Source organism: Chaetura pelagica, unplaced genomic scaffold (assembly GCF_000747805.2).
Source record: "Chaetura pelagica isolate M959 unplaced genomic scaffold, ChaPel_1.0 scaffold8, whole genome shotgun sequence".
NCBI classification, from domain to species: Eukaryota; Metazoa; Chordata; class Aves; order Apodiformes; family Apodidae; genus Chaetura; species Chaetura pelagica.
The window spans coordinates 2145839-2168226 of NW_009954544.1; the positions used below are offsets into that span (position 1 = coordinate 2145839).

At 43.3% G+C, this 22388-nt stretch overlaps 1 protein-coding gene across 1 annotated transcript; it reads left to right on the forward strand.

Moving 5' to 3' along the window:
* Positions 1 to 10932: 10932 nt before the first annotated feature.
* On the forward strand, positions 10933 to 11829 carry KCNK12 (potassium channel, subfamily K, member 12; the record flags this gene model as incomplete). The annotated part of the gene is made up of 1 exon (XM_010004984.1): positions 10933 to 11829. A coding segment is annotated over one exon (897 nt), but the record flags the coding sequence as incomplete, so codon positions are not given.
* Positions 11830 to 22388: the final 10559 nt, after the last annotated feature.

Below are 22388 nucleotides of genomic sequence, written 5' to 3' on the forward strand. Positions count from 1 at the left end.
CATCAAAGAGTAGCAACAGAATTTTTCACCGAAATTCAGGAAAAAAATGTCAAAACAGTGTAAAATATTATACCCTGTGTGTTTAGGTCCTTTTTGTCCTATAGGTTCATCTTTATAGGCTAACTGTCAAGCAGAAGCACTGAGACAGCTGTCAAGAATTATGTGTTCTCTGAATATCTGCACAAACACCAGTGGCAGAAAAAAGTGCTGCAAGTCTATTGTTTTAGCCAGTCAAAAGAGAAGCCAATGTTTTGACCATTTGACAGCATTTCCCATCTGTAGGGCTTAGAAAGACCAGGAGAGACATGTTCTCCCATCAGGCTTCTCTCATGGGGAAATACAACATTCACCAAAGATCACTTGTGAAATTCAGGTAATGGAGTTTTGTAGCCTGAAAGGGGAAGCATCATGAGATGTCCTGGCACTGGAGTTGCAGTACACATGGAAGTATTCTTCTGAAGCCCATCATGTCTCCAGAACATAACAAAATTCCCATGCCATTACTCTTTTTTCCTTGCAGTTAAAAAGGACTTTTTTTTGCACAACCCTGTTTCTTCTCAGGCATCTGAAATGCAATAGTAAGTTTCAATAAACAGCAAAAGCAGGTGTGAATGCTAATGTTTGAAACACTGCATTTAAAATGACAAGGCATAAGCTTTTTCTTGTTAAGAGTGTTGCTTAGATACACGATTATCCACACAGAAAACATCCTCAGAAAAGTAGGAAAATAGGAGTGGAAGCAACTTCAAAGGATGAAAAATTAAGATTGCAAGAGAAATCTATTTTGAAACAATGTTCATCTGGAATCGTAACACCAGATACATGAAGAGTGGAGGATGGTCAGAGAAGGTGGCAATGTATGACTTCAGATTTTGGACACATCACAAGAGAGAAAAGGAATTGACCACTCCTGTGGTCCATGAGGTGTGCCTTAAGCATAGGATGATTTGGGTGGGAAGTGACCATAAAGATCATTTAGTTCCACCTCCTTTGCCACTGGCAGGGGTGTCTCCCACTAGACCAGGTTGCTCAAGAGTCCCATCCAACCTGGCCTTTAACACTTCCAGGGATGGGACTTCCACAACTTCCCTGGGCAACCTGTCCCAGTGTCCCTTAACCCTCACACCAAAGAATTTCTTCTAATTGCCCTCTTTCAGCATGAAACTGCTGCCCCTCCTTGTATCCCCGTACATCCCTGGTTACTGAGACAGGCTTTGTGTATTCCTTTGCTATCATACTTTTCTGCAGATTTTTGAAAATAGCTGGTCTAAATTGAGGGAAGTGTCCTCTGTCTGATAGTGACATTAGAAACCTCAGTGTTTTAGCTGAGGTTCATCAGTGTGATAAGCCAAGGCAGAAGCTTCTGCACAGAACTGCAGATGTGAACAAGGGCTTGACAGGCCCTGATGATTGTTAAGGCAGGATTTTAAAGATCACTGGGCCTCTAGTGCAAGGAAGGCTTTTTTCACGGTAATGCAACTTAAAAAAGCAAGGATATTTTGGGCTGTATTTTTTTCATTATTAACGCCACCATGATTTCAGAAAAGATTGTACCAAAATGGTGTTCACCCCGTTGTTAAGATAAGGAAAGAAAACAACCCAAAGAGAGGACCACCTGATCAATCAGGTGTGGAGACACCTTTGAGAAGCAGCTCTGGACTATCTCAGGTCAATTCACAAGGAGATAGGCTGCAACCAAAATAAAGAGCACCCTGCTGTCATCTTTTTCTGGAAGTTTTCCTTGGCAAGGTGATTTAATACTAATTTAGCCAACACCAACTCATATTCTTTTCATTTTATTAAGCATTCCAGCTGTGCCAAGGGGAAGAGTAACTGACAAAACAAGAGGGATTTTAGTATACTCTTGCTTAAGATTTGCACAAGAAAGGTAGCATAAAATCAAGAAAATAGTTTCAGTCTTGATTTTTATGACTGTAAACCAGAGTCTGGCCCCAAGAGTTTGGCAGAGAAGATGAGTATAGTATTTCTAAGAGCAATAAAATGTGCAGCATTGGAAGAAGGTTTATTATTGAGCAGTGTGTTAATGGAGAAGTTAAGCAAGACTCATGCTGCAGGACACTTCCATCCCTTTACAGTTGGGAGGCAGCAAGAATAATGCCACTTTGCAGGTCTTAACCTTTTTTGGTGTGCAGTTTGAATTCACACTCCTTGTATTTCCTATTTCTCTGAACTTCATTCTCCATTGTCTCCTTTTAGGAGAGGACCCCTGTCCCTCACTAGAGACTGTGTTCTGATGTAATAGGATTAACCTGCAAAACCAAACATAAGGTTGCCAAAGTCATGCCTGACCAATCTGATAGCCTTCTACAACAAGGCTACAGAGATGGTGGCAGAGCAACTGATGTCATCTACCTGGATTTGTGCAAGGCCTTTGACACTGTCCCACATGACATCCTGGTCTCCAGACTGACAAGACATGGATTTGACAGATGGACCACTCGGTGGATCAGTAATTGGCTGGATGGCCACACCCAGAGAGCTGTGGTCAGTGGTTCAGTGTCCAAGTGGAGGCAGGTGACGAGTGGGGTCCCTCAGGGGTCAGTATTGGGACCAGTGCTGTTCAACATCTTTGTTGGAGACATGGACAGTGGGACTGAGTGTATCCTCAGCAAGTTTCCTGATGATACCAAGCTGTGTGGTGACACCCAAGAGGGAAGGGAGGCCATCCAGAGGGACCCTGACAGGTTGGAGAGGTGGGCCAGTGCCAACTTCATGAAGTTCAACAAGGCCAAGTGCAGGGTCCTGCACCTGGGTTGGTGCAACCCCAGGCACAAATACAGGCTGGGGGGAGAGGGGTTGGAGAGCAGCCCTGAGGAAAAGGACTTGGGGGTGGTAGTAGATGAGAAGCTTGACATGAGCCACCAGTGTGAGCTGGAGCCCAGAGAGCAACTGCATCCTGGGCTGCATCAAAAGAAGTGTGGCCAGCAGGGCCAGGGAGGGGATTCTGCCCCTCTGAGTGAGACCCCACCTGGAATTCTGTGTACAGCTCTGGTGCCAGCCTGGAGAAGAGAAGGCTCCAGGGAGACCTTATAGCTCCTTCCAGTACTTGAAAGGGGCTACAGAAAAGCTGGGGAGGGGCTTTTCATCAGAGAAGGCAGTGGTAGGACAAGGGGTAATGGTTTTAAACTGAGAGAGGGGAGATTTAGGTTGGATATTAGGAAGAAATTCTTCACTATAAGGGTGGTGAGGAACTGGAATGGGTTGCCCAGGGAGGCTGTTGATGCCCCATCCCTGGAGGTTTTTAAGGCCAGGTTGGACAAGGTTTTGTGCAACCTGGTCTAGTGGTTGGGTTCCCTGCTCATGGCAGGGGGACTGGAACTTGATGATCTTTAAGGTCCCTTCCAACCTTAATGATTCTATGATTGCCAAAGATTTCCAGCCTCAAGCGCATGACCCTGCCCAGGTGTTCCCTCTTCAGGGGTGCTGCTTAGCAAGACCTTGGCCAGAGCTGCTGCTTAGCAGGGGACACTGGTGGCTTGGCACAGGTCAGTCCCCATTTGCTTGTACAAGGTGCATAGGGGAGCAGCCAGCACCAGCGAATGGGCTGTAAACTGACTTAGAGACACTTCTGCTTCTGTCTTGTCTTGGTTCTGTGCTAGAGCAGCTTGGCCTAGACCAGATTAGCCTCCTGTATTTTTTGGACTGCATGTTTAAAATAATGGCCTTTAGTAGTGAGCAAGAGTAGGGTTTTTTTTTATTAGTCTTTGGTATACTGTCTTCTCACACTGTGCAGAGAAAGGGCAACAAGCACTACAGCTCAGGAAAAAGGTTCCCTCCTTTTGGTAGATAACTAGCGAAAAGGGGCTGCTGCTGCTGGTGAAGCTGAAGCCTCAGTGTTTCTCTTTTTAAGTGTCATTTACCACTCAAATCTACAGAAGTTGGGCCACTTGAGCTGATAAATGTGCCTGCTGAGTTCTCAGTAGAAACTGAGAATCTTTCTTAGAAAGCTCAATTGGAAGATGTCTGTGTACAAAAGCATGCTTAGGAAACCTGCTGCAAACGCACATGAGTAGGCACATTCTGAGGAAAGGCTCTCCCTTTTTCTGGGGATCTTAATGCTTTAGACCCCTGTCAAGGTGGCAACACTTGAGGTTTCTGAGAAGAAACCTCTCTATTAATCTTTGCAGGCCTTGCATATCCTTCATCCTAAATATGTTCTGGGTCAGTCACACAGGACGCTTCTCTGTAGGACATGGGATCCCCTCCTCACCTGCCTGTTGACATGACCAGGTGTTAACTGTACATGGCAGAATCTCCACATGCAAGTATCCTGCACATGGGATCAGGCTTCATATTCCCATCTTAAGGAGACAGAGGTTTCCTTGCAGCTTCTTAGCTCCCGGCTGGCTTCCCTGTCCCCTCCCTACAAGAGGAATTCCTTCACCATACCTGCCCTCCAAGATTTCCTCTCCAGAGTACTTGAATCCTCTCTTCAACCTGAGGTTCACAGCCACCAGTGCATCTAGTTACTTCCACAGCCCTCTCCATCACACTGTTCCTTGCTGCAGGTGCCTCCTGCTCCATCCCCATGGGGCAGCCCCTCACAGCAGTCTGCTGATCTCCAGAGATGCCCATGGCAACCTGAGCCCCTTCTCCAACAGCGCAGTCACAGGTTGCCAGAGGAGCTGGGGAATCCCAACATCCCTGGCCTGGTGGGGCTGCCCTGCTGTCTCCCAGCCCTGGGTACAGGGTGCTGCTACCCAGCCCTGCTTCTCTACCTCACCTGAGTAATTTTTGGCCATAATTTTAGTTTTGTCATTCACCTCTGCAGAAAGATATTGGTACCTCTTGATCTCTTTATAGACCCTTCACAACCAACTATTTATTAGCTTTACCTTCTAGTTCTTTATTGTCATAGTTGCCAATTTAATAACCTTTTTTTTTTTTTTTTCCAAGGAAGCTTAGACTGGTTTATGCTGACAATCTATTAATTTTAAGAAAAAAAGGATGCACTTTTAAGAGAAATAAAGATGTGGCCATGACCTTTCAGGCTATGGCTTAAATCATAGTCAGCAGAGAGACACCGAGGGTGCTTGATTCTGGTGTTCACTCATGTGTAGCAGCATTTCAGGTAACAGAGAACCTGATCACACTTGTGTATAAACAGAATAAAATTGGTACTGTGGAATGCCTTTAATAATTGCCTGCAGCTCATTGAAACTCCTTAGTGTTCAATTAATCGTGTTCTATCTCTGTTCTCCCCGTGTGGCTCCTTTGGAGTTGCAGTTGTCTCAGACACCTGACTAATGTTTCACCAGTGGGCAGGTAACAAGGAAGCAGAAGCAGTGACCTGCGTAGTTTCTATCTGTGTTCATTGAGTTTATCATGGTGCTCTTTCAGGTCACAGAATGGACTGGGCACCTTTTCCCACAGTCACCGTTGGATTGGGTCCCCATGTGCACATTTTTATGCACTGAGCAGTCATAGGAGTTAAAAGACCTGATTTATCCCACCCTAGTTCACAAACCAAAATTAGAGGACCTCTGACCATCTCTTTACTGTAGGCTTTGGGGAGAATAAGTCCATGTTAAAACAATGTTATTTAAATTACAAAAAGGTTAGGAAATGCCAGAAACAGCCTGCTTATCCCACTTGAAGGGTATGTATATCCCCAAGGATGGATGGATAGAGAGATAGAGAGAGAGAGATTGATTATGAGAGTGTCAACGATCCAATAAGCCAGATATGTGGAGATCCTCGTGGAATCTCGCAGAGACAAAGTACAATATTGGGGGTTAAAAGATAAATCACCAGGGCTGGTGTGCAGCTCATGGAAGATTGGGCAGAACCCCTTTGCTTTCTAAGCTCCCTCACTCGTGTGAAGCCCAGGTGTGGCTGGGTTCCACCTTCCCTCCCCTAGCGTAGGGAACCTGCTGAGATCCAAAGGTGATCCCAAATGGTGACATTAAGGCGCAAACAAGGTCAGATGTCATGTACACACCACACTTTATTGGAGTGCACAACAAAAGTTCAAGATCCCTAGAAGGATAGGACAGAAAGAAAAAGACAGGGAAGTGAGGAGAAAGCAGAAACACAGAGAATAGCAATGATAGGATAGGATAGTTACCAACACGGTCCTAGGGTGGGGAAGCGCTTCACTGTATTGATAGTGTCACAGCTTTTTATCATCACGGTTCTTGACCTTAGCTCCTCATCTGTGCACGTGCATGTTGTGTCTCTGAGGTGGTCTTCAGGGGTGTCTGACACGGTGACTTCCTCCCCACAAGTCTTCCTTGAACCTCAGGCTGCAGGCGTTTGGCTCAGAAGGCTGGGGGATGGGTACCCAGCTGTCTCCTTTTGCAATTTTGAGGCAAGCTGTTGTTTTGCACCAAAGTTAATGTCCATTTCTAAGACCACAAGCTCAACAACGTTGAGACATCTTAAAGGCTACAAGGTGGGGAGTCGGTCCTTAGTTGTGTAGTCACTCAGTATTTTGTCCATAAGGTATCTAGTCACCAAGGCCTGCAAGCTTCTGTACAGTATAGGTTAGACCATCCTTAAAAGCTGCAGTGGTGTTTCATGTCTTCAGACTAAGCATGGGTCTAACTAAGTTCCTTAACACACACAATGCTGGTCAGACCATCACCATTCAGGAGCTCTGATAGCAATCTACATAAGATCAAATGTGCTTGTACAGCAACTTAGATACTAAAGGCTCTGGCAATGGAAAAGCTCTAAAAAAATGTACTGTTTGAGCCCCAGAGGGGTATTTTAATAAAGTAGACTAGCAAAGATGTTGAAGGGAAAGTAAGTTTTTCATTTGTAGTCTGAATGTAAAGCCAGGTGTAAGAACTGCCTTTCAGTATTCTCACTCCATGGGTGAAGGGGCTGGGTGCAGCAGAAGGTTTCCATCTGCAGTGGCTTTGTCGGCTCTGAGCTGTGACCCTGTATCCAAGGCAACTGTTTCTGTCTCTGGTAAGGAGCTATATAATAAATGAGAAGTAGCTGTGAAATACACAGGTATGACTCTTATTAGGGACAATAATAATGAAATGTTGACAGGTGGAAAAAGGGTTGAAGGGAGCACCAGAATCCAAATGAAGAATTTTAGTCTTGAAACTCAAGAGTATGGTAATGTCTTCCTTGATGCAGTATACATGTGAGACAGTAAAGACCAACAAGACTAGGGAAAGCCATGAACTGAAGCTAGTGTGAAACAGATGTGAAACAAAATTGGTTGCTTTTAGTTCATTTGCCTGTGTTGTGTAATGCACATCTCTTTGGGACCAGCCCTGTAAGAACTTCTTTCCCTGTGGAAGAAGCATTCTGGTTATAGAGGTTTTTTAGTTCATTTATGAGAAAAAAAAATTGTTTAAAAAATTACAGTCAACAATATTAATTTATTTTGATTCCATTAAATGCAACTGCATCATGAAGAGGTGATAGAGGTGATGCTATTCTCATTCTCTACACTCTGGGATTTAAAATTATTGCCCAGTTGTGCTGACTTGCTGTATGAGCCAAGTCTCATGGCAGGATGCCTCTGTAGGAAGAGCTGAGGACGTGGCTGAAAGAAGCAGGGACACATGCTGCCATGGAAAAGGCTGGAAGACTTTCTTGTGTTCCATTTTCAAGGTAACCAACACTTTCCTCCATCTCCAGTTAAATATATCTTTACTAGAAAACTGTCAAGCCCTTTAATCTCAGAATCTAGTAAGACAAGCTAATCACCAAACCAACTGGCCCGAGAGAAGAGCTCACAGGTACATTAGCTGCTATTCCTTGTGTTCTGGTACCAACAACTTTTACCCATTAGAAAATGACTAAAAGAGAAGAAACAAGAATCAAAGGGAAGCCTACCACAAGGCACATAAGTCTTCCCAAGTCTGTCTGGTTGCACTACCTCTTGAATCCATCAGCAGCTTAAGTAAATCAAAAGTCCAGGTGAATGGAATAGTAACGCAAAACCTGTTATGCAAGTCAGGGACTCATTAATTGCCAGCACTTACCTTGAGAGGCTGCTGAAGGGTGAATGTTATCTGAGTTTTTTTTAAGAACTCAGCTCTGCTAATTCTGTTTCTTTGTGGAGAATTATCAAACAGCTGAAATTAGTGGTGCCATAGAGCCTGTGTCCAGAGTGGGGGATCAGAGTGGGACAGAATTAACACGAGGGAGATTGTTTTGTCTGAGCTACACACAATCATCCCCAAAGCACCTGTACAATGTATGTCAGGGCTGTGAAAAATGCAAAGCACTGATGTGCTTCTTTCCTTGTACTGTCTCAAAAGCATAGGCAGTTCTGGGGTTATTTGATTTCATCCAGACATCATGAGGCACTTAGACCTGAGCAGGGACTGAGCCCCAGGGCAAACCCCTCATGGTCCAGGTGGTGCCAAAGGGGCAAACACAGCTGACAAAAGAAGACCCTGTACGAAGAGTGCATAAGCACAATTCTATCTGCTAGCTGTTGACCTAAAGTTACTATGTCTGCCTGATCTTGCCTTTTGTTTGCTTTATGTAAATCTTGGCATTCATGTTGCCATGATGGGTCCCTTCACCTTTCACAGTAGCTACATACTGAATGTTGGTAACATGAAGCTTCAGAAAATCTTGCTTAAACAAACTGCATCAAAGATATAAAACTTCTCCACCTCTCATGAATGATCACTAGAACATGCTAAAAAGCTTCAGCACATTTACAACTTGATCCAAACCGTCGCAATCTCATTCTCTCTCTTTTTTTTTTTTTAATTAATAAATGTGTCTCGCCGTATGTGTGACAGTAAACCCATTTATTTTGATGATGATGATATTCAAATGCTTGCTGTGAAGCACATGTTTAAATGCTTTGCTGGCAAGACATGGGCGAACAGATGCCTTCTCCATAATGAGCTGGCTGGGTATCCCTAGTTGGCAACTGCAACAGGCGCCTCAGCTTCTAGTGGATATTCATCATCAAATGAGAAGGCTCCCATGAACCTCCAGCCAGACCCAGGTAACAGCTTCATCCTACATATGTGGAAGAACTGAGAGGAATTTCTTGGAATTCCCCCGTGTTAAGCCTGAAACCCCAAGGCAGCCTTTGGGAGATCTGCTCAAAGCTGCTTTCTTAGCACATCATGGGACCAGAAAACAGAATCTAATGACCCCTTTGGTAGTTTTTTATTTTCTGGTAATTCTGTGCAAGTTTTTCACTGTCCTTTACAGAAGAGACTGCAGGTTGAAGATACTGGTGATGCAGTACCATCCAAATTGCTGGCATGCAGCTATTTCCAAGCATGTAAAATCTGTTGTGAAAGTAGGACCACCTCTTTCCTCAGGCACCTTCATGTCATGTAAAAGATATTTCCAAGTTTACTTGTCACAAATGTGAAATTCTGTCTCAATGAAGTACAAAGGTAGCACAAATATATTACCTAGGAAAGTACAGCCATTACAAAAAAAAAATCCATAGATTTCAAGAAGCAATATGAACTCTTTATACATGGGGAATATTTTCCTGTAGCTGTTTAAAGGCACATCATTACAATAAACTGGATGTCATTATTTCATTATGCTCAATCCTAAAAGCTCCTTTTTCTTTGCAGACTTTTACTGATGTGCTCTGATGTTGGTATTTACCTCCCCAAATATGTTGCTTGCTTGGCATTATTGTGGAACAGTACTGCTATTCTTCCTTGCAAAAAAACTTGGTGGTTCAGTCAGAAACCATCCTGATGGAACTGAGTTTCAGAAGAATCTTCCTGACATGTGAGATATATGTAATTCTCTTTCATAAAATAACAGGTATCAGCAAATAATGTGAGTCAAAGTTACTGTATATATTGCAAATTTAAGACCACTTCTGCTGTTATTTAAGCATCTATAGCTACAAGGCATTACTGCTTATATATAAAATTAGAGAATAATAAAATTATTTTGGTTGGAAAAGACCTTTAAGATCATCAAGTCCAACTGTTAGCCCAGCACTGACAAGTTCACCACTAAGCCATGTCCCTGAGCACCTCACCTACATGGCTTTTAAATACCTCCAGGGATGATGACTCCACTTCCCCAGGCAGCCTGTTCCAGAGACTGACAACCCTTTTGGTAAAGATTTTTTTCCTAATATCCAATCTAAACCTTCTCAGGCACTACCTGAGGCCATGTTCTCTTGTTTTATCACTTGTTACTTGACAGAAGAGACTGACACCCACCTTGCCACAACCTCCTTTCAGGTAGTTGCAGAGTGATAAGGTAATGTCAAGAGATAATTCTTGTAAAGAAAAGGTGCATTGATAATGCTGCTGGATCTTTCCAGAGTTTGTATACTCCGATTTTTCCATTAACTTATGTGGCAGTGTTTTTCCCTGCTGTATATATCAGTATGCAAATCCTAGTACTCCCACTTTGCCTGGCAGCTTTGCAGCAGAGTTGGGTCACTGGTGACTTCAAATGGGGCCGTGGCTTTTCCTTCCTTCTGTGGTTGTATCAGGTGAGCTCGTCGTGGTTGGGATTTGGTGAAGAATTTGACGTGCTGTTATTTTTTAAACAGTATTTGATCTTTGGGAGGTAGACATTGCTTTTTATTTCTGTTACACAGCGTGACACCCTCCATCTTCACAGTGGGAATGGGATGGGAACAACAGGCCACGCTGGCTCATGTGCATGGGAGCAGGGCCCTTCACCTTGTGTCATGGTTTGGGCTCAGGAATGTTTCCACCCACATTTAGAGAGCTGTGTTTCTCTGTTAATACCATCTCTCCTCCCTGCGAGGGTTTTTTGCTCTCTTCTGAGTGTTTGGGCACTTCATTGAGCTTTCTGGTGCCATCTTCATTCTCTACAAAACTCAGTTCTGTGTTGGCCTAAGCTGACTTGGAGATAGCACTCCACTTGTGCAATGAGACGGGACCTTTGTTAAGTTACATATATCCTGAGCTTACATATGAAAACCCATGTCATTCGTGCTAATAATTGTATCTCCACACCGTAGGTTTTGGGATGACCACACCAGCGACAGTGGCCGGAAAAGTTTTCCTCATTGTTTATGGCCTTTTTGGGTGTGCTGGGACTATCCTCTTCTTCAACCTCTTCTTGGAGCGCATCATCTCTCTCCTGGCATTTATCATGAAGGCATGCCACGAGAGGCAGCTGCGAAGGAGCGGCCTCCTGCCCCCCAACTTCCGAAGGGGCACAGCTATGTCGGGGGTGGGCAGCCTTGTGGGGTGGAAACCATCAGTTTACCACGTGATGCTGATTTTGGGAATTTTTGCTATTACCCTTTCCTGCTGCGCCTCTGCAATGTACACAGCGGTGGAAGGATGGAACTACATCGACTCCTTGTACTATTGCTTTGTCACCTTCAGCACCATTGGCTTTGGAGATCTGGTAAGCAGCCAAAACGCTGCCTACCAAAACCAGGGATTGTACAGATTCGGAAACTTCATCTTTATACTGATGGGGGTATGTTGCATATACTCTCTTTTTAACGTCATCTCGATCGTGATCAAGCAAGTTTTGAACTGGGTGTTGAAAAAATTCGAGTGCAGATGTTGCCCAAAGTGCCATAAATCAAGTGCCCGCCTGGGACGTCGCAACGCCATCACCCCCGGAGCCCGCCTGCGCCGGCACAACATCTCGGTGGAGGCTGACGGGCAGTACGACAGTGACACCGAGGGGAGGAGACTCTCTGGGGAGATGATCTCCATGAGGGAGCTCACAGCATCGAATAAAGTCTCCCTGGCCATTCTGCAAAAGCAGCTGTCCGAGACGGCCAACGGCTACCCCAGGAACGTTTGTATCAATACGAGACAAAACGGTTTCTCCGCGGGGGTGGGTGCTCTAGCCATCATGAACAACCGCTTGGCGGAAACGAGTGATTCTAGGTAGAGTTTTTGGAATTCCTTTTTGCTTCTTTAATAAAAATAAAATGGTCGTTAGGGTGGAACTGTCGCTACAAACTACTGGAAAGTTTTAAATTCAGACACAGCGTTGGTATTAATTGTGTATTTGGCATTTTAGTTTTTGAGGGTTTTATAAGTCTTCTCTAATATGCAGTAACATCTTTATCGCAATGTTACGATTTTTCCCAAAGGGGTTTTTTGGAAGAGACTTGGATATCCGATGCAGAACCTAATGCAGTTATAGAAGAACAGTGTGCATGGTTACAATAGTGTCAAAACCAACCTGTTTTCTTCAGAACATAGTCTGAACCCAAACTCTGGGTTAAAAGGGCAAGTTCAGCTCCAGATTCAAACTTGGGGCTGATAAGGTTGGGCTAAACCAGTATCTTATCATTTCTCAAAGCCTGGATCTGGCCCTGAACTTTGTACTCAATGCTCTTCAGCAATTCCTTGTAGCAGTTCTGTTTATAACATACACATGGGTGTCTGCAGTTACCCCAACTTCAGGGTGACTGTGCTTCCCTTGAATAATCCTGCTGACTTCAATAGTAGAGGATCAAATGGCCGAATTTCCCTGACTATAAATACTGGTTTTCAGTCAGTCTTGTCTGAAACACTACCTGCTACCTAACTCTTGAAAGTCAGGGGATTATTGAGAACCATCTTAAAATGCACAGAATTATTCCTATCTGCAGAGTTACTGAAAAAAGACAATTGTCAGCTTCAGCACTGCCTTCATAGAATCACAGAATGGTTAAGGTTGGAAGGGACCTTAAAGATCATCAGGTTCCAACGTCCTTGCTATGAGCAGAGACACCCCACACCAGACCAGGCTGCACAAGCCTCATCCAGCCTGGCCTTGAACACCTCCAGGGAGGGGGCTTCCACAGCTTCCCTGGGCAACATATTCCAGTAGCTCACTACTGTCATGGTAAAGAATTTCTTCCAGATGTCTAACCTAAATCTACCCTGTTCCAGTTTAAAACCATTTTACAACCATTAAAACCAGTTTAAACCCCTTGTCCTGTCACTACCCTCTCTGGTGCAAAGTCCCTCCCCAGCTTTCCTGTAGGCCCCTCAAGTACGGGAAGGAGCTATAAGGTCTCCCTGGAGCCTTCTCTTCTCCAGGCTGAACAGCCCCAACTCTCTCAGCCTGTCCTCATAGCAGAGGTGCTCCAGCCCTTTGATCATCTTGGTGGCCCTTCTCTGGACCCTCTCCAACAGGTCTGTGTCTTTCCTGTGCTGAGGGCTCCAGAGCTGTTTCATTTAGTTCAAGAGAAGCCAGCACTCACCTCTGGTGTCAAATGTTTACATCACTACCAACATGCTTATTTAGTTTATTTACAATGAAAGAAGTAGCTAAAATGAATGCAAACTCTCTGATGTCCTAAATTTCCATCTTTGACTTCTGCAATGTTGTGGCAGAGATTCCTTTGAATGTTTTCTTTGTGGTTCCCTGGGGGCCCCATGCCTGTGCTTGTGAAGATTATACAAAAGAGCATTGTTTCAGAGCTCCCTCAGAAGGTGGCTTCCCCCAGAACATTGGTACTGAGTCATAAATTGGTCTAAGGCTGTTGCTGCTGTCTTAAGTCACATTTAACCTGTGCTAGCTGGAACAGCTGAAGAGCCAGAAGCATCTCTGAGCAAACCTGATCTAAGTGTCTAATTTAGCATGAGAAATGAATGCACAGGAATTACTGCAGATCTCTCAGAAATATGTGCAAAGCTTTTGGATCATTCTGTATACTATGCCACTCCTTTGATGCTGTGAAGGTAATAAAAAGACTTCTGCTGATTCCAGCAAGAAATACAACTTGAGCTTTAAGTCTGAGAGGCCACAGTGGTCAGCACTTGAACACTCTTGAAAGTACAGGCAAGATTATGAGTGCTAGGGTGACTGCTGAATAAATTGAAAAAGATTATGAAAATAAACTAGGAGTATTAGAAATATTTGAAATTATTTCCATTAAGTTTCATAAAGGTATTTTACTCTCTTGTTTATTTACTTGGTTTTGCATGGATTTGTGGTACCCATCAGTTTGCTTGTCTTAAATTTGTAGTAGTGCAAAACACTGTGGAATTTAACCTTCGAGGTTTTGCACATTTGAGCCTTCTGGCTGAAGCACAGCAGTGCTTCTGCCTTTTGCCTGAAGGAGAAGGAAACAGAGCAGCAGAGAAGCCATCACATGTGGATCTGTATCATACTAAATGTAGACACAGCTTTCATCAAGGTACATTTGGCCAGAAACATTCAGTGGTGCTTATGTTCTATACCTACCTGGTACGGACTCAGAATTAGGAGAACGCGGTATGGCAGAGACACATTCAAGAGTCATTCATCTGGCAAGGACTTCCCTGGTGGCAGAGACCACATAAGGTCCAGGTGCCTGTGTGCCTGTCTGTGCACTCCATATCAGATGCTGTGTTTGAATGGCCCTTTGAAGAAACAAGCAGAGGTCCCCAAAGAGTTTGGGGATCCTAATTTGAATCCCACTGAAGGACAAATTTAAGCAGAATGTGCAGGGCCAGGACGTGGTCTGGGAAAACCTAAAAAAACTGACTGCAAAGATCCAGTTCAGGAAGGTGACTTCCAGAGCTGCAGGGGCCATTTTTGGAAACAGCTGAGGCAGGGAACAAAAAGAATAAAAATTTGTTCTTTTTCCCAGGATTAGCTCCAGGGCTAAATCTCTTTAACTGTGATGATACATGTGTTTGTTTATTAAGAGTGTGTGTGGGAAGCTGCTCTCATTTTTGCAGCTAGACCTCTCTCAGGGTTGTATCTTGGTACATTTGCCATCACAGGTACTATTTCTCATTAGAACAGACTTTCTCATTAGAATAGACTGTGTAAAGTGCTGCATAAATTAAGGCAGCTATGTCCTCCTGTCCCAAAGGTCTTAAGAGTTTGAACAGATAGGATACCAAGCCACAGCAGAATTACTTGGGTTTATAATTTTATTCATAAAAACGTATTCAAATGCATTAACATTCTGTGAGCTCAAGAACTGTATTCTCATTATAACAAATTTGCAAATTGAGGAGTTTTATTTTTTTCATTAAGTTGTTTTTAAAGGATAAATATTATAACTATCATTAGGGACCTGTTATATGTTTGCAAATTGTTTTCAAACTACCTATTCCTGCCTGGGAAATAGAGTGAAGTAATATGAAATTGTACATATCTCCTCTGCTATTTCTGTAGTTAGTTTCTGAGTCCAAGCAAAGGCAGACACACAGTCTGTTGTAATATGATTAAATGTTTCTGAGTCTTTTTGGTACCACCGGTCATGGCAGTGCCATTACAGGACCCTTTACAGTTCCCATTGACTTCAGGGTGAGTTAGGTCAGCTCCCAGAGCTGGGTTCCCCAAGGGATTTGGACATCCGATTGCTACTCTGTGCACTGACATCTAATCTTTCTTTACTCCCAAGATCCTTGATAAACTCCGTTCTGTTTCTCCTTTGCCTCAGAGTGCATGTTCATGAAGTGCATGCTCAGTTTTTTGCCACTGCCCCTATTTCTTGCAGCACACATATCCCCAGAAGCTGACATAACCACAGGGAACCTCAGCTCTTATCTAAGCCCCAAGAAAATCCCCAAACCCATATGGCTCAGCAAGGTATGAGAGGGTTCAGAGCACAATTGCTGAACTGGGTTTCACAAGGAGTGGCCTTACAGTTCCCTCATACTCAGTAGCCAAAATATTATTCAAGGAGCATGAAACCCAAGCTTCTCTCTGCTGGCACTACCTGGGCACCCATCACCTATGTGCATGACTACGTGAGCAAAGAGGACATAGGAGATTTGAGATCAGCCTTTCCTAGTCCTTCTTGCTCATTCCTTACCTTTTCTTACAACACCTTCTCTTTAAACTTGCCAGGCATGGGCACCTGATTCCTCTCTCACGTTGTGCATGGCCCAACTTAGGATTCCCAGAGCAGCCTGTTCCTTTTGTGAATGAAACCCCAAACGTGAACCAGTTGCACCAAGTGCAATTCCTCCTGGTGTTTCATTTTCACAGACAGAGCAGATACCTGCAATAACCGGACACACGCTGAAGCACAAGAAACCGGAAGGAAACTGAAGGAACAGAGAGCAACACTGAAAGCACACGGCACTAGATTGCACTTTCTTTTCAGGTAATTTGGGACTTGTCTTGCATTCTGGAAATGCTGGGGTTTTTTTTCCCAGGCTTTGTTTTTGGACAGCCTTGAAAAAAAAAAAAAAAAAGGCAGTTAACTTAGGATTTAAAAGTTCATCTTCCCTCATACAACCCCCTCAGCACTGTCTAGCTGGCACCAACCCAGACATCCCAGCTGCCTGCAAAAGCAGCTCTGCAGGCAGCACAGGTGGGAGCTCCGACCCTGTACCCCAAATGGGTCTTTTGCTGTCTGAGCCTGAGAAGAGCACTCAGGGGCAGCAGAAAGCTACAGGACTTCAGACTTCTCTGCAAGACAGGCCCTAGTGAGGGCAATGATTGCACAGGCATGAGCTGTTCAGACCTCCAGCATGTGTTCACACCTCTGTAGTGTGGTCAGCTGGCCTGCATGCTAATACTTTGCAGATAAAAATTACAATTAAAGAGAAAATCGTGAAGGACAACAGCCAAATTCAAGCAATGTCTTCTCTTTCGCCTGTAGCTCAGGGCAGAACAAGGAACAGATTTTTGTGAAACCTGTAGTGTTCGACAAGTCGCTGCATTTACTTCTTAAGGTTCATCTTTTGCTCTGTGTGTCTCAGACAAAGTTTGGAGTCACAATGAGGTGTCATCTGGTTCTCTTTGGTTTCTTCCCATCTCCAAACCCTACTCATTTTGAGCACAAAATTCAAAATCGCCTTTTGTTTCCTTGTTATGCAGGGGTTGTCCTTTGAAAGGTATAAACGTTCAGAGAAGTGGTCTCATTGACCTCAGCCTTAGATGGAAGTTTCTGAGGGATGAGGCTGTAGTTTGCCTGCCTCCCTGCAGGAGCCTTGCACAAGCAACTCCCACTACTGCTAACAAGATGTACACGGGTACTTTAGGCAGTGGCTGGGGCTTTAAAGCAGTGAACACAACTAAAAGTGGAAAGCAGGTCTGTTATAAAGGGTATTTGTGCCTCTTTGACACGTGCTTGTGATCTGATAACCCAGTTGCCAGCTCTATTTGCAGCAACAACACCTGGTGGAAGACAAAGCTGGCCCTTCATCTCTTCTCCTTCCCAGCTTTCTGTGGGTGAAAATTTGGGTGTACCACAACCACTTACCTGTATTTCAGTCATGTTTCGACTTGCTACTGAAAGGAAGACTTGAGCAGCAGTGGAGGCCATGTAGCCAAGCATGTGGGCTTGATATAAAGCTGATTGCCTGCGTGGGATGAATTTACAATTATATGGAAATTAGCTGTAGCAATGAGACCATTCTCACTTTCTCATGTTTTTCTAACCTTCCATTTAGAAAAATATGTAGTTATTTATCATTACAATGAATGTTCAGAGCTAATCTAAACAAAATCATACTTTGCTGATTGTTAGCACATCTGTGGATATGGCTTCTGCACTAATTGGATTACTGATGTGCCTTTCCAAACCCAACACACATTTTCAATCTTTATTTAAATAATACAATAAATGTTATGCTACATAATAAACTCAATTAGGGCATATTAGTACTTGACTCACACAAAATAACTAATGAAGTGTGCATTGCACACTGTAGAACCAATATGCAATTTCTTATTTGTGAAGCCTTCCATATTTGAGCCAATATTCTGCTTTCATGAATACTCATGCTAGGAAAACAAGCATTATCACAGAATCATAGAACAGTTTGGGTTGGACCTTTAAAGGTCATCTTGTCTGTGAAAAATGCATGAAGGTATGGCCAGTTCCACTGATATGTGATTTCTAGGACGTGCATGTTAACGTATGCTCAGTAAGCTGTTCATTATGCATTATAAATATGTTGTGTAGCAATAGCACAGAGGAAGGACTACTTCAGATTACATGGCCACAGCCCAAATGCAGCTACCAATAAAGATGCATGCCTTTTTTCTTATTCTTTTTGTTTATTGAATGGATAACATCTACCCACTAATTGAAATATACCTTTAACCAGGGAAAAAAAAGAACGATGTGATTGCCCTAAATACTGCATAGTCAAAAGAATATCAAAGCCAAAAAGAGGTCTAAGATTCATCCAAAGTTTCAACTCTTGTCAGGTGAAATGATGTCGTTTTGCTTTGAAGTGGGGCTGCAAACCTGCAGCATTCCAATATTGCGTTTAGTTCTTCCACAGAGAAGGAAAGAGACAGTAAATATAGATACAACTTACAGCAGAGTACCCAGTAGTCTGACAATACAGCATGAAGAGAAAAAAAAACAAAACCAAGCTTTTCTCAAGGTACAGCAAGTGTACTGGTATCAAGGATTGAAAAGTGTGGGGAAAGTAATTTCCAACAAATCCAGCAGAAGACCAAAGACTTGCTTTACTCCCCACACACTTGTGCATTATCCCCCATCACAAAACGGGGAGAGAGTGTCACAGCCAGGGTAGCTCTTGATGCCCCACAAGCTCAGCTGCTTCATCTGGAGCATGGAGACAAGTGTTTTGTGAGACACAGAGGGAGAAGGGAGGGACTGTGCACTCACCACCCATCCTTCCTTCAGGGCGTGTGCGCTGTCAAGGGCTGATTTTGGGAAGACAATCACCCAGCCTACTACTGGCAAAGCAGCCAGGCTGATCCCTTCCAGTGATGCTGATTCCCATGCCTTTGCCCCACGTCATGCCCAGGGGTGTGCCAGGCAGCTCCCAAGCTAGGGCTCGGCACAAGGAAGCACCAAACATGAGGAGGGCGTGGATGGATTTGAAATGGTGTGACATCGTCGTCCCAAGTGCTCTCAGGACTAGGCCCCCCAGCAGGTGATGCTTTATCAGCCTGTCTAAGAAATGCAAAGATGTTCCCATAATCCCTTTGTACTTTGGAGACTGTAAGAAAGCTGGTGAGTCAAGGCAAAATTAATGCTTTTATAACAATATACAATAAACAACTTGGAAAAAACAACTGGTATTTCTCACAATGTGCAACTCAAACACCAAGGGCTTTCTCAGTGACTATCATTTCCCAATTTTGTATCAGTCTTATTCCCTGAAAGCAAAATATGGTGAAAAATTTTTGCTTGTAGTAACATCCATGGGCTCTACAGGTAGTGCAGGAATTCAATTCCAATTTTATTGCAAAACCTAAATATTGGAAAGCTCAACATCTGAAAAATGTTTTGTGTAGACATTGTTTATTTAAAAAAAAAAAACAAACCAAACAACAAACCAACTCTTCACATACACAGACACATTTTTAGCTCACTAGATTACTAACTTGCTGTATATTCTGCAAAAATATTTGTTCCAAATTTCAAGCCAGCTTAGGAAGACTTCACTGATAATATATGTGCTCAAAGATACTCCTCTTTAATTTTATTATTTTTTTTAAGGGACACAGCTTGATAGGTGTATTTAATGGAGTTGGCATTATTATCTCCTGTTACAAACAACAAGCATTTTACTTCTGCAGTTAATCCCACTGTCTTTGGTATTTGCTTACTTCTGGATTTCACTCAGAGTGAGTTACAAAAGGAATGACCTGTTCTGTGCTGGTTTCTTGTTCGTATCACTTTGCCATTTGCATTGATTGCGAACAGTTGAATGTTCCCAGATGCACAAAGATTAGACACTTTTCCGAATATTTTTATTTTTTAAATTGTTTTTAAAATCTGAATTGTGAGCAGAAATTACTTGTCATGATTTGAGTTAGCAGACTGAATATTTTTCCTACCAACAGAAATCCTTGACTTGAACTCAGTGAAAGATGCTAAAGATACAGTTTCATGTAACAAGTCCTTCCTGTTTTACTTTCCCATTTTATCAAATTTGTTTAAACTTTTTAAAAGAAAGCCAGAAGGCTGTAAATCCGTTTGGGAAACACCCTAACCTGTACGTTTGCTCCTATGAGCAGAGCTTGTAGAGGGATTAAAACGGAGAATACTAGATTGCTGCAAACACGATTATCTGGACAAATCTTCAAGACTTCTTTTTCTTCTTTTTTTTTTTTCCCACTGGTTTGGTGATTGCGAATGAAGGGTGTGGTGATGTAATTCTAATTCAGGCAAAGAAACGTTATCATTAGAGCACCACTGGCTACTGATCACTTGTGCCAAACAGACCACGGATGCACAGCTGTAGCCAAGGGTGATCCACGGGCTCTTGATGCACAAAGATGTTCTTTTGAAGGTTGTTTCGGTGGCAGGGAGTTTACACTGGGGTTAACCCATCTGGGTTGGGTGCTAATGGGCTCTTTGCCATCCCCACAGCCCCCTGGGCTCCTGAGGACAGGCTTTGTCTCTAGGCACCCACCTGCTCCTGCTCTTGGAGCGGGGCTGGCAGCCGGGCTGGCTGAATTGTCAAGATGTAGCAAAATAGGGAAAGAGTATTTCATGCTACAGAGCTGTACTCTAGATAGTTGTACCATCAGTGCATGTCAAAGGGAGAAGAAATCTGATTAATTTCCTCCATAAGTGGAATAGCTTTCAAAGAACTCTTAATGCTGATGAGATCATCAAGCATTTATCATGCCTGAATCTTTCATATCTGAAACGTCACTTGAAAGAAAAAAAAAAATGGAAAAAAACCCCCCTAATGTTAGATTGAGCCGCTCTTAAGAAGCACAGCTCAGTGCTGTAGCCAGCACTAGGCTGTTTCTGGCCAACCCTGAACACCAGTTTGTTCCTGAAACTGGAACAAGCATTTGGGACCCAGGTGCAGTTACCAACTCATTTTGTATTTGGGTTCTGCAGCAGCAAAGCAGTAACACTGTGGCTCTGTTTTTTCTTGCAAAACTGATGAAGAGATGCGTTTAGCTTTTCTATATGATGACAGCACATACAAATATTACAAGATTAATCCATTACCAAGTCTGGTTATATTTGCTAAGAGGTGTTTAACAGTACGAAAGGAAAAATCATCTTACCATCCTACAAGTACAGTGAAACAACAAAAGCAGTGCTCTGGATGGAAAGAAAATTGCTAAAATATACAACTGGGTCCCAAAGCTCAGGCATCTGGCAAGTAATTCCCAAAGCATTCATTTCTAATGCTCAGTGCACCTGTGTCTTGAGGGAAAGCCTCAGTTTCTGACAGCACTGAGGTATTCAAGGCTTATATTTTCTTTGTCTCTATAAAATAGCACTCATGGTCATAGTTGCTTCCATCCCTAAATTTAAGCATGTCCATGGGCCAGAGACCATGACCACTGGCCCAGTTCCTAGCACAAAATGGACCTGCCTTGGGGTGTCTGTGGATTTTGGAGAGGAGCTGAATATCATGGCAGCTGCCTCCCTCAGCCAAGCGTGGGATCCATCCCACCACCAGTCTCTGCTCTGCAGCCAGAAGTACTGCCAGGAAAGCAGTGCAAATCATCATCAGCATGGTCATATCCCTGCTTTCTTAATGGGCTAAACCCATCAGAAAATATAGAGAGCATTTTCTGTTTTAATGATCAAAAAGGTCATTAAATTACTCACATCATTCACAGCCTGCACGCAAGATGTCACAATTTTCAGTTTTCCTGCACTGATCATTCAATCTGCCTGACAGGTGACCTTCAAGTGGTCATGGTTTTGGTTTTTGTTTGTTTTGGTTTTGGTTTTGTTCTGTTTCTAAAAAGGAAAAAATAAAACAAAAACCCCCACCCAATATCAGCATATCAGAAAAGGAAAATAATCCTTAGAAAGACAGTGATGATGACACACGCAAAAGCTGTGAGCAAAGCTGCCTCTGTCCAGAGCAGCCAGCTGCTTTCCCAGAGTGGGAGAAGTTTGGCTTCAGGAGAGCATAAGCTGGAAGGTTGGAGTGCTGCACGTTGCCCCATGAACAGCTGCACCATGAAAAATGGCACTTTCTGAACAAGCTTCTGCAGCTGTTTCTATGCTTTCAGGGAAATTTCTCATCATTGGTACCATAATCAGAGGATGGCAGCAGGTCAGACACAGGCTTTTTACTGTTACTGGCTAATATGACTACTGTGACATCCAAGAGGAATTTCAGCTGAGCGCTGGTCAGAACAAAATGACATTTCTCTCACCAGAAACAGTGACAGCAGGTCCTGGTGCCTGGCATCACTCTATGCACTAAGAGTTGAACGATACAGAAATTTCCTAAATAAGGCAAAAGAGCCTGCAGGTTCTAGGAAGCAAACACTGCTCTTGCCTGAATCTGGGGTAACTTAGTTGAATTGCAGGTAATAAATAGCCTAATTATGTAGATGTAATAACTTTTAAATGCCTGCTGGAAGTAAAAAGGAGCTGCATGTACTTCTCCAGCACAATTTCAGTTGTGTTTACTGAGTTGAGGTGAAACGAAGCAGCATCAATTCCTGCAAATCACTGATTAGAAAGCAGAGATTTTCAATCTCCTTCAGATGTTGCTTCCTGGCAAAACATTAAAGTGGAACAAGAATCAAGACTGAAATCTAATTTAACAAGTGGCATTTCTTAAAATGCTTTAATTCTGGCTTGA